Source organism: Pezoporus occidentalis, unplaced genomic scaffold, assembly GCF_034315485.1.
Source record: "Pezoporus occidentalis ecotype Australia unplaced genomic scaffold, CSIRO_AGI_Poc_V1 ctg53, whole genome shotgun sequence".
NCBI classification, from domain to species: domain Eukaryota; kingdom Metazoa; phylum Chordata; class Aves; order Psittaciformes; family Psittacidae; genus Pezoporus; species Pezoporus occidentalis.
Window position 1 is genome coordinate 411,676 of NW_026915866.1, and position 12,875 is coordinate 424,550.

At 39.6% G+C, this 12,875-nt stretch overlaps 1 protein-coding gene across 3 annotated transcripts in view; it reads left to right on the forward strand.

Moving 5' to 3' along the window:
* DCHS2 (dachsous cadherin-related 2) overlaps nt 1-12,875 on the forward strand; it is a 112,741-nt gene that overhangs the window by 76,738 nt on the left and 23,128 nt on the right. The window contains exons 8-13 of one of the 3 annotated variants that reach the window (XM_062637468.1): nt 142-299; nt 1,357-2,203; nt 3,183-3,422; nt 8,206-8,340; nt 8,582-8,791; nt 10,065-10,805. In XM_062637468.1, the coding sequence (XP_062493452.1) occupies nt 142-299; nt 1,357-2,203; nt 3,183-3,422; nt 8,206-8,340; nt 8,582-8,791; nt 10,065-10,805 (2,331 nt within the window). Of the gene's footprint in view, nt 1-141; nt 300-1,356; nt 2,204-3,182; nt 3,423-8,205; nt 8,341-8,581; nt 8,792-10,064; nt 10,923-12,875 lie in introns of those variants that run through there. The other 2 variants (XM_062637467.1, XM_062637469.1) reach the window with 2 other exon arrangements.

Genomic DNA, 12,875 nt, shown 5'->3' on the forward strand with positions numbered 1-12,875 from the left:
TGAGCCACAAAGAGCTGCCGTGAGTGCAGCAGGTTCTCTTTCCTCTGTGTCCTGCTCTTTCTTACTGTTAATTACAATGTTCAGTACTATAGAGGAAAGCTGAAGAGATCTGCAGTAACTCATACCCATTTTATCCCCTAGAACAGGATAAAGGATACTTCCAGATTGATGCTGTCAGTGGGGAGATAAGAACAACCCGCTTTCTGTCACATGCTGAGAGATCAGACTACAGAATTATGGTCACAGCCAAGGACCAGGGAATGCCTTCACTTCAAGGACATGCTGCTGTTTATGTCCAGGTACTTATTTATGCTGTACAGATAGAAGAGTTATGTTAGATACTTAGTTTCTTTGAAAATAAAATAAAAATTGGGGGGGGAGAAGCTAGGGGAAAAAGCTGAAGAAAGAAAGAGGTTCAAAATTACAAGCACCTTGTCTCATGGTAGTTTAGCTATTTTTCTGTTGAGGGAGAAAATGAGGGCTGACTCATTTTGATTTGTTAAGAATGCACAACAGCATTCTGGATTGTCTTGCAAGTAGATGATGTTTGTGCTTTAGTAGAAGGTCATTATGAACACTGGAAAAGAGTAGGAAAATACTTTGTCTCTGTAACCCGGTATAAAGATAGCTCATTCTTTTGTGCTGGTTTATACAGGGCTGCTCTGCGTGGGAGTGTGAAATCCAGCGTGTGCTCCTTCCACAGCCAGCCACCTGCTGTTCATTGAGCCGCAGTGGGGCTGCTTTGTCCAGGCTGCCTGTGTGCTCCTTTATGAGAGGTTGAATGTCACTGAGGCTGCTATTTTCATGTCACCCAAAAGCTGGTTTGTTTTGGATAGCTTGGGGGAAAGAAAAAAAAAGCTTCAGTCAAGACAAGGCAAATGCAGTTCCCACAGTGGAAGAGATTCTTTCATTTTGAAGCATTAACTTGGAACACTGCAGCAATCTGTAATGAATGAAACCCTGTAATGATATAAACAACCCTCAAAAATCCCCAGCTATCTCTGTTTGGCAAGCTGCATAACTACTGTGCCTTCTTTGTCACATCTGTCCCTGTCAGGCTGTCCTATGTCAAAGGCAATTGAAGTGCTTCAGAGTAGGGGCAGCGATAGCAATATCCAAGTCATCTTGTCTTCAGACCCTGTTATTAAGGGGGTGAGAGAGTCTTATTAGTTCTTTTAACGTAGGAATGAAAAACAGTTACGAAATGACATGGAGCATGTTGAGTTTGTTTTCTGGCTTTGAGGCATGCTTAGGATAAAGATAGTCACAAAAAATAAACTATTAAGGAAAAAGAAATAATTATACTATTTGTAATAATGATGGGAAAGTATTGAGGTCTTTGTGCTTTTGTTTCAGATAATCCCACTTCCCAATGGGAGATCTGTCTTCTCTCAAGATTTCAAGCACTTTATCATACCTGAAAATTTTAGACCTGCGCAAGTGTTGAATGCTCTGAAGTGGCCTGATAATCATCTAACTGCCAATAGGAAACTGCATTTCAGTATTGCTAGAGATGATGATGACGATGATACTCATTTTGAAATAGACAGCTTGACAGGAGACCTTTATCTTTCCAAGGAACTTGACTATGAAACAGCTTCGCACTTCCTTTTGCAAGTTACTATAAAGGATTATAATAATAATCCTCCACAGAATAACACTGTTTTCCTAAGTATTGATGTAGAAGATCAGAATGATCATTCTCCTTTTTTTCAAGATGACTTTGTAGTGATTGGCATAGAGGAAAATGTACCTATTGGCACTCTGGTTTACACATTCAATGCAAAAGATGGAGATGGCAGTTTTCTGAACAGCAAAATACAGTATTTCCTAGAAATTAGTAACATGGGTGAAAATCTATTTCATATTCACCCTTTGTACGGCACCTTGACCACAGCTTTTGCACTGGACAGGGAGATTATTCACTCTGTGGTCCTTACAGTGTCTGCAACAGACCAGGCAATAAATCTGAGTGATCGCAGGCTTGATTCTCTGGCTGTGAAAATTGTTATTTTAGATACCAATGACAACAGCCCCAGTTTTACATCTTCACCTCTATCCTATGTCATGGAGGATGTGGAGGTGGGCTTCCTTGTGCACCGCATAATTGCAAAGGATCTTGATGAGGGAAGAAATGGACAAGTTACATTTCACATTGTTTCAGGCAATGAAAACAAAGCATTTGTATTGGATAAAATCACAGGTACTGTAACTACCGTTCTCTGGAGTTTCTTGTGTGCTTTTCACGGTAATATTTGAGAGTGCATACAATGCCATGTGCATGAAATGCCACATTTTGATGGTACTTACTGTCCTCAGGGGTGATAACTTTGGGCAGAGCGCCACACAAGCATGGCAGTACTACGTGCAGTAGGCAAGCTCGATGATGCTCAGCTCAAAAATTGCCACATGACACTGTTATTGTGTTGTGTAGATGTTCTGGAGCACCTTCCAAACAGCACATTAAGGAATGTGGGAAGAACGTGTGTGCAGTGAAATGCTTCATCCTCATTTTTGCATGCTGCTCACATATATTGCTATACATACACACAGGGAAAGGCAAAGTCAAGATCAAGGAGTGTGCATTACACTGTGGTGGAACATGCTTGGTGGCAGCTCAAAGTGCTGATGAATTTCATCAGCCCTCTGAAATTTTCTCACTCCTGAATGAATTGTGCAACTATTATACCATCTGCATGCAAATGCAGATCTCGCCCTAATGGTTGCAGTATTTTCTGGTTCTTACTCTGGTTTTGAATACATTAGGGGATATAGCTGAGGCTGATTTGTAGAGCTCCTAATTGCATAACTTATGTGCTAAAGAAGACAAATATTTAAGTTAAAAATATTTAAGTTTAATATTTAAGCTAAAAAGTTGAGACCGAAGTTAAATAAAAAGGAATCTCTGAACTTCACTTGAATATTCTGTGAATCTTAGTTTTCCTTGATGTCAAAATGAGCATTTCTGGGCAAATTGTCAGCCTAATCACATGTAATGATTGACTTCAAAGTCTGGAAGCTGTGCTGCAGTGCCACAGCATGCACAGTGATGCTACCACTGAAGCTGTGAGTGCTGGAACAACTGGGATCCTAACCTGGATCAGAATACTTTTTTAATACCTTCAGAATACTTTTTTAATACCTTCAGAATACTTTATAAATAACTTATTTCTTTATAATAGGACTCTTAACTACAGCCCAGCTTCTGGATCGTGAGACTCAGGAGTGCTACAATTTGACAGTCATAGCCCTTGATGATGGCAGCCCAGCTCTCTCTGCCACACAAGTTCTAACCATCATTGTTGTTGATGTTAATGATGAGACCCCGATATTTCTGAAGCAACTTTATGAGACTGCAGTTCATGAAAACCAAGATCCAGGGCAGTTTGTCATAAAGGTGGAAGCTGTGGACAGAGATGCAGGTAATTTCTGTCCTTTTGCTATTAATTTCATTGTGGACTGTAGTAGATCTATCAAATCTTGCTGCCTGTTCTGCTTGAGCATACAGCTGTTGTGATTTACCCAAGGTATATATCACTTTTGAGTGATATATACCTTGATATATTGATCTCAAAACATGGCTTTTGGTTCAGGCCCTCAACCTTTATTCAGGTCTTGGAGGCATTTGAACTTGCACACTGGGGTAGTTTCAGCTCTGACTGGTAAATTAAGTGTAAAATGTACACTTGCAAGATGCAGAGTGTACTATGCCTTTCATGTGAAGGTAGCCAGCACGCTCTGGTTATAAACCAGCAAGCAATGCTTAGCTGAGTTAAAGTTAATATTTGAACGTTTTGTTGCTCTCAATCAGAACATTTTGTGTAGTTATAAAACGGTTTGCGAGACAAGAATTCTGGTTTTGTAAGAGACCCTGCAAATATGCATTAATCTTTTCTGACCAGAGAGGGGCACTGTCATCCAAGATTTTCCAGCTAGTTGCGCTCTGCCGGGATCGTGGAACCGCTCTGGATTTCAAATAGGATTTTACACACATAATGATGTTAATGGACTGCTTTTCAAACATATGCAGAATAGACGAGTAAGAAGAGGTGGTTCATACGCTATTTGAATCACAGGTAATGACTAAACGTGAGAGAATCTTTGCAAAGCAACAAAAAAATCCCTCCGGCTCTATAACTACCTGCTCTTTTGAAATATCTAAAATGCAGATGATGTTATAGGTAGTCTGTGTGCTGGAGAGAATCTTATCTTAGTAATACCATGCACGGCACATACAGTTGATGTAACATGAAGCAGTTACATGGAGCCTGTAGTTTGCAGGAAAGATAGAATCTGGAAAGAGAATTAAATATTACAGTACTGCTGCAGCTGGCCCAAAGGTGGTCTCAGCTCTGTGAATTACTTTCTTTTTGCTGTGTGTTCACTTTCTGCACATCCTTATAATTGTTTACAGTTGTGCTACCCAAGAAATAAGTAAAACAACAGATCTCATTTGCAAAATAATTTTCTGTATTCAGTAACGTTTGTCATTTTAATGTAGAGTATGTATTGATTGCAAAAAGCTGATGTGAGCTCACTGGAGGTGCTGTACAGAAGAGACATTTCCCCACAAGTATGTAAAGTATTTAGGAATTATGAAGCGGGGGGGGGGGGGGTAGCTCTTCAATGAAAATCCTTGTGACAGCTGAGCAGCATTACAGTCTACCTCTGGACCTTGCTCTTCCAAGTATTTTCTTTCTTTTGTGGATCACACTATATATATAAAAATTTGCAAGATAATAGAGAAAATAAGTAGGAATTTGCTTTATTTCCTTTCCCTCCTTTCTCTGTCCCTTATATTTATTTATTGCACATCTTGTGGGAAATACAGCAGAGGAAAATGTGGGGAGCCGCTAGGAGGAGGGCCCAGGGCCGGCTTGGCTGGGTGGAGAGGAAGGGCATTCCAAGTGTACTGGGTGGCACAGTGTGCGCCTGCCTGTGTAGACACTCTGGGCTGCAGCACTGTTGTGGCTGATGGCTCCTTCCTGTCTTTTTCTAAATGCATTTTTCAGTAACCACAGTCCTTCTGTTGACTTTTTTTTTTTTGCTCACATTTGGCTAATTTGGCCCCTGTCATGTGGATGTAACAGCATAGTTCCAAACAAATGCTGAAGTGATGCTCCTAAGGTAAGAAAACAGGGTTTATGTAGGTGTCATATAAGTACAATGCTACTCACTTTTCTTACATTTTTGGAACTGAATTTTTGAATGAGATGACTCCTCTCATGGTGGTCTTTATTTTTTTACATCATATTTTTTACTTTATTTGCTTTTTAAATTGCAGTTCACATCCCGTAATGTTTGCATAGTTTTAGTGGATGACTTTCCTGTTATCACAGATCTTTCTGGGTTTTTTACTTCATATATTCCTTGACTGACCACAGGGAGGAATCATTTTTACTGACAATATCAGCCTTGTGCTAACACTGTGTAATACAGGTAAATAGTGGGGTAAAAAATTGCATGGAAAATCAAAGATATCTGCAGCATATTAAAGATAGTTCAGGGGTTTGTCTTGAGATGTGTCTTTGCAGAAGCTCTGAATGGACTGAAATAGCATTTGTCAAGGTCTGCTTTTAAGCTGATGTGGACCTCTGTGGTTTAGTAGTTATGTCTGGAACCTTAGGAGGAAAGTCTCAGAACGTTAAAAGGGACTGCTGACTTAGAGTTATGGGACAGGGCATGCTGCCATTCACTAGACATTTTGTCTTGCTCAAATTCATGGATTAGCGTAGTCTTAAAAACACTTGTATTATAAAGATGAGACTTGAGCCTAGATTTGGGACAGGGGAGACCTTGCTCCCATTGCTTCTTCACTGGTGTTGGCATGATGTAATGCCACAGCTGCTGCTTTTGAGAAGCTGTGGGAGCACAGGGGTTGCTGGTGCTGTGGCGAGGGAACAGGAAAGGGGCTGAAGCTTTTCTCTGGCTGCTGCTCAGACACCATGCATCCACCCTGCAATTTTGCCTGCAGGGAAAGGGGTCCTGCAAGGAAGGGGCTTAGCTCCTCTTCGAGCTTGTAATGCAGGGTAAGAATTGTTTGTTTCTAATTTCAGTGTGTAATTTTAGCCCCCAAAGGTGACTGGCGTTACTGAATAATTTACCAACAGGTTGGATCAAGTGCAGACTTGTCAGCTGTTATGCCGTGTTATGTGAATGCATAGATTTGTCATGCTCCTCTCTTGGGCAGGGTGTGCAGGTTTCTCCTGCTGCTAGGTGTGCGCTCCTAGCAGCTGACTATGAGAAAGAAGGCAATAAGTGCTTGGTAGAGAAATCTAATTAAGGTGTGACATATCTGTGTCCTTGAAGGGTTAAAAGTTTAATTTCAATAGCATGTGAATAGTCAGCTTGGGTGGCACCTGTGTGTTTTTTGGCACTGTCTGTAAATAATGGCCATTGTGAAATCTGCAAGTGAAGGCACTGGGTTGAAGCAGTTCAGTTGCAGCAGACCAAAGGCTAATAGTTAATATCAGCTCTACAATGTCATGTGTCCTATTTTTCCCCATCTGTAGCATATTGGTGAGTAAGAATAGATAAATGCAGGCAGAGTTCATAAACATAGTTGTTTCTAAATTGTTTCTAATAGTTGTTTCTAAAAATAGTTAAATGGTATCCAATATGGGCAGATCAGGGAGTGTGCATTGGTAACCTTAAACTTTCAAGACATTCTCCTTGATTGCTGTCACTGCTGTGATTTTTCTCCTTCCTGCTAGAAAGCTGGAAGGATTTCTGTAACTTATTTTTCCTTCTGCTGTGTCTTGTATGAGTATGTCCTTCCTTTGACTTCATTTAGGTGCAAATGCATTTACAGTAGTAATTCTCTTAATCAAATTTTGTCAACTAGTTAGCAAAGCTATTCAAAGATAAACAAAGGAAATCATGGATGTTAAAAACTGTGGGCTCTGTTTCTTCTCTCATGCTGGTATTTCTCCACCAATTCCAGCACAGATTGTCCTGGTTTTGACTGCAGCAAAGAACAGGCAGGCAGTGTTTGACTGAGTAGCATGTTTCATATGACTAGAAGTGGTGTAGTTTTCCAGGTGTGCCAACTGTCCCTACCCTACTAAAAGACTGATTGTTGGTTGGGAAAACACAGAGTGATTGAATGAAATGTAGAAAAAATTGAAAGAAAAATAAAAACCACAATAGTACAAGCCCTTCAAGTATAATGTAGGATTAAACTCACTAAAATTAATATTCTAAGTGTGATGGAGATGACATTGTACTTTCCTCAGGAGGGTGATGAAACTAGAAGAAATATGAAAGAAATTATTTTATAACCATAATAGGTAAGAATGTGGAATCATATTTCTTGTTCAATTCAGGCAACTTTGAAAGAAATGTTTTCAAAAGCCTGTACAGTTTTACCCTATTTCCTAGAGAAAGACAGGAAAGCTAATATCCCTGTGCTATGTACAAATGGTAGGTATGATTAAGAACTGAATGGAATTGGCATTCAGAAAAACTTGGAGGGAAGGAAACTATTTAAGCCTCCCCTTCTGGAAATCCTGCACGACTTTATAAACCCAAGCAGTATCATTTCAGAGACTGCTACAAATGGGAGCAGTCTAAAAGGTCTGAGATGAACATTCCCATAGCACACCAAATTGGCTTTTCTGTTTAAGACAGCTAGGAGCTGGCTAGCCCGTGAGACCTGATGGGGCTTAGACATCTGCCTGCTCAGTATAATGAATACTTAGAACTGGTGGTCATGCCAAGAAGTGAATGTTTTTTCAGAATATTTATACTATTCAGTGTTGTACTGTATAGAGGTTCTTGTGTTGCCTCCGAGTGAAGTTAAGTGGAGAACCAGAGCAGCCCAGTACTCTGCCTGACATCCTGTTGAGAAATAAACTAACTACCTTGGGAAAGCAGACGACAAATGTATCAATTGCACTAAGTTAATGCTCTCTTGCATCATGTTAATATGTCAGCTTCTTTGGAGGCATGCCCTGAGTGCCTAGAAATGTTGTTGGGGTCACTTTGAGTATCTGGAAAATCTAGGCACAAAGCAGCATCTGGACAAAGATTTCGAAGAACCAGGTTTTGAATTTGTATCTTGTGTGCTAATGAAGAAGCAGTTACTGTATTAAAAATAAGATCATACACATAACCCATGTCCCAGGGAGGAGACGAAAAAAGAGACAAATCTGTTGACCTGAATGTGTGGCTGTGTTCTACTAAGACTTCCATTCTGCTTTTAAGGACTGAATTCCCTGCTTCAATATGAAATCTTACCAGGAAATGATTATGAGAATTTCAAGATGAACTCAGACAGTGGAGAACTCGTAACAACTGTGTCACTGGACAGGGAAACCCAGGAGGTTTTCCGTATTAAAGGTAACAGTGTGAAATGTCTACAAGTGCCATTAAAATGAGAAGTGAGGATGGTTGTGGTGTTACTATCAGCATTACCTTTTTTCATGCCATCTGAATTAGATGGAAATGGTAAGATTTTCAGGTACAGAAGAGCACTTTTTGCATAGCACAAAGAGCTCTCCTATTCTGCCATTATTAAGGAACATCTCTTGCTGAACCTGCAACCACTGTATAAAATTTGCTTTCTTTTTATTAATCTTAGTTTTGGTTCGAGATAGTGGAACCCCATCGCTTTCGAGCACAGTAACAGTTATCTGCACAGTGCTGGATGAAAATGATCACTCTCCCACATTTCTTCTTCCCACCTCTGAGATTTGTATTCCAGAGAATCAAGAGCCTTCTGTCATTTACATTATGCGGGCTGTAGATATGGATGCTGGCAATAATGGAGCTCTGAGATACAAAATAGTTGGTAAGTTATACTCCATCATTTTTGTTAGCATAAATCAGAAAGTATATAAACAGCAGTATCCAAGATTTAGATTTTACCAGGCCTCCCTAGCTCCCATCTTGTCCATATGCTTATTTCGTGTGGAAGAAAAAAAGATTCTTCACCCCTTTGTTAGCATTAATAAGCACTTACCAGGCATACTTTTAGTCTGCTTTCTGGATTTGAAATAGTACAGAAAAGAAAACCAAAAAAAACCTACCAAATGCTGGAAGGAGTCATTAATCATGGGGGCATAATTTTGTCCATTTGTTATAGTTGTGGATTTTCTGAATGTCATATGCCCTTGCAAATAAGTACAATGATCTAATTTTATTTGTTAGTTTTATCTGTTTTATTTCATGAGAGCTGCTTTCACTGAGCAATTAGTAATGTCATACTTGGGTTTCACATTGTCAAGCTCTTCCCATGTCTACTGTGTCAATGTAAGCTCCACAGCTGTTCAAAGCCTCCTGCAATATCTTTGCACAAATACAAGTTTGCTGGTCTTACTTTGGTTTGTGGCCCTCAGCAGTATCTCCAATGTAGGCAAATAGCTACTGTGGTAATAGCCAACACATTTTTCTTTGAAGAAACAGTTATAAATTCCTTTATGTGTTCTTGGGTTTAATTTCACAATCTTTTGTGATCCTTAATTGTCTTTCTACATATTATAAAGTAGGTATGCCATTCACTGTTACCAAACACCCTGACTTTTCTGTTGACTGCTTTATTATATCTATTTATACTTGAATAAATGTAAGTTATTTTATATTATTAGTTCTATTTACCTCTCTCTCCCACACCCCCCAAATCAAGACCTTGTACAACTATTCACTTCCAAGAGACAGGTTTGTAGAAGAGAACGAAGAGCAAGTAATTACAACTGTCAGCAATGCTTTATAGGTTTCTGGAATTTATAACTAAGGTTGGGAAGAGGTCACTTTATGCAGCAGCGTAGTTGCAGGAGATTTTTCTCAAAGCAGCACACCTTATAAGAAGATGCGCACCTGGCAAAATAGCCACTCTGTAAAATGATATGACATTCTGTATTTACTGTCATTGCCACCCACTGATTTAAATGAAATGCAGGTTTTAATTCATGTAAGAGGAATAAAAAATGTAAAAGGCACATGAGTGCATCAGCTGTATGAGCAATCTCATCATGTTATTGCAATTAACATAGCAGTATTCACAAGTGATTATTTTTTTCAAAAGCAATTGTTTGTGACCAGTTTGTTTTTAATGTGTTTGAAAGGTGGAAATGTTGGAGAATACTTCACAGTAAATATCACTTCAGGAAAACTGCTTGTCACTCGTAGCTTAGACAGAGAAGACGTCAGCAGCTTCACTCTTGTAATTGAATGCCATGACCTAGGAAGTCCCTCAAGAAGCTCCACTGCACAGCTCTATCTAACAGTCTTGGATGAAAATGACCACAACCCATTGTTTGCAAAGACCCAGTATCAAATCTCCGTGAGAGAAGACCTAGAGGAAGGCTCAGCCATCCTGCACCTCTCTGCTTCTGATGAAGATGATGGCCTGAATGGTGAAGTTACATACTCCTTCATTGATGACACCTTTGGAGCATTTGCTATTGACAGTGTAACTGGGTCTATAGTTACTACGAAGGCATTGGACCGGGAGACCAAATCCCAGTACACATTTAGGGCTGTGGCAAGTGACTGTAGCACACATTTGCCAAGAAGCACCACTGTCAGTGTTGTGGTGCACATTGATGATGTCAATGACAATGATCCCATTTTTTTGCAGAATCCTATCAGGTCCTTTGTGCCTGCTGAAACCCCTGTGAATGAGACAGTAGCCACTGTGCGAGCAGAAGACATGGATCTGGGGTCAAATGGAGCTGTTGTGTTTAGTTTGATGATAGCAGAAACCACGTTTCAGATCGACGTGAAGACCGGTGACATTATTCTTCAGGAGCCCTTGGCTTCCAAAGACTTCAGTACCCAGCTGGTAGTGATGGCTTCAGATCAAGGTATCTCACCTCGAACAGCCACAGCTATGGTCATCATCTTTACAGAAGAACAAGAGGAGGAGATATCATTCAGCCGTAGCCTGTATGAAGCAAGCATGCCTGAGAACAGTGCAGCAGGTGGGCATCAAATCCCAATTTGTGTTCTTGAAGTTGCCCATCTCCCCTCATTTTGGAATCGTAATTGTAATGAATAGTATAGGGAAGCCTTTTCCCTGTGAAGCAGAAGGGAAAAGTTAATTTGGATGTAGCAAATACCTGTCTGCCCTTTTCCAGTGCACAAGCATGAAAAAGAAGTTGGAGACATTGTTTGGCGCTACAGTTTGCTGCCCACGTACAGCAGCAATGCTCACAATAAACAGAAACTCCTTTGACAAAGGTGGTGTGTTTCCACCCTTCAGCCTGGGATGCCCTGAGCATCAGTGGGTTCACTCTTTTAGCAAAATTTCTCTAGCGATCTCAATGCACATAAGCTCAGGTGAGATGAGTGGGGTGTACCAGTTGCAACATGACATTTCTTGGTTTTGCAAAACCCGTCATGAATGGTAGTAGCTTGCAGAGATACTGTAAAACCTTACTGAAAACCTGGACTTTCCAAAAGTAGGAGAATAAGGAGTATGAGGGGTGAAGGGGAGAGGAATTTGGAGGCTGTAGTACATTGTCACTTGGACAGGCTTCTACAGTGTACCTCTAAGTAGAGTCTGCACTGTTGAAAGCTACCTATGGACAAACCAGCTTCAATCACAAGATGCTTACAGACTTATTTTTGCTCCATATAGTGATAAGAATTACTGCTCTACTTTTTATCATTCTGAGACTATTAGTAGTTATATCTCCTGCCAGTTATATATGGCAAGTACCTTTTCCTGCTTCATCCTAATAAAGGGCAGAAAGGAGCACCTTTCACATTTTTCTGAACACAAATCCCACTGTACAATCGACCAGAAGTATTTTGAGATCTGACCTGCGCTGTATTCTTGATTCAAGCACTGCCTCATAAGGCTGACCTTGAGCAAGTCATTTATCCTCTTTATAGTTCAAATTTCCCTCAGTAAAACAAAAGCAATATTCCTTTATATCCTAAGGGTATTGTGAGACTAGTGAACTCTTAGATCTTGACTAATAACCTGTATATTTGATTAGGAACTAGTAAAAAAGAAATATGTTAATAAATTTGAAAAACCAATCAATATTCTTGGATAATTATAAACAGAAAAAAGGATGAAAGGTAAAGACTGCTGTTGCGGTAATTACTGCTGTGGTTACTCAGCTATTGCTTCCTCTGTGCCTGTTTGGGACTAAAAGCCTAATTTTCATCCTTGTATTTTAAGGTAAATATAATGCTGTGAGTATTACTGATGTTTCAATTAACACATCAAAAATAGGCAATAAGGTGAGGTTTGATTATTTATTTTTTTAATTACTTTTTTTTATTTTTTATTTTTTTAAGCATAGATGAAATATTTTGGTTTCAGGCTATCTTGAAAAATTTAATCAATCAAAGCACCAAACTAGAGCATCCTTCTAGCTCTTCCCTTGTTTGTCAGAAAATGTGAGATTTTGAAAAAAAGCAAAAGGCTTCCAATAGGAAAGAGTAGAGCATGCAGTACACGGGTGGTTAAAACACTACTGAAATATGAAAGGTGTAGGTTCAGGTCTTCTTAGGCAGAGGAGTATTTATTTCCCTTTCACTCTATACTGAACCCTCCGAGTAGGGAGCCTGAAGTATAAATTCTTTAGGGTGCTTTATTTATTGCTTCTATTACAAATGCAAAAACAAAATTAAAAGAAATTCCCTTAACACATTTGTCCTGCAATTTAAAAAATATTGCTTTTATTCCATTAATTTGAGCACAATTTACAGGTAGTTTTGGACACCATAAAACTGTTTTTTTTTTTTGTGTGTGAGTGTAAATCACCAACAACCCAGGGCCTCAAAGCCCTGTTTTGCTAGAGTCAGCACTGTACAGTGTTTAATTGTGTGTCACTTTGCAAATGAGATTCTGCCCTGGGAGAGGTGCTGCTTCCAGAAGCTACAATTTGGATGCCACAGCAATGTATGTTAAATCTGTC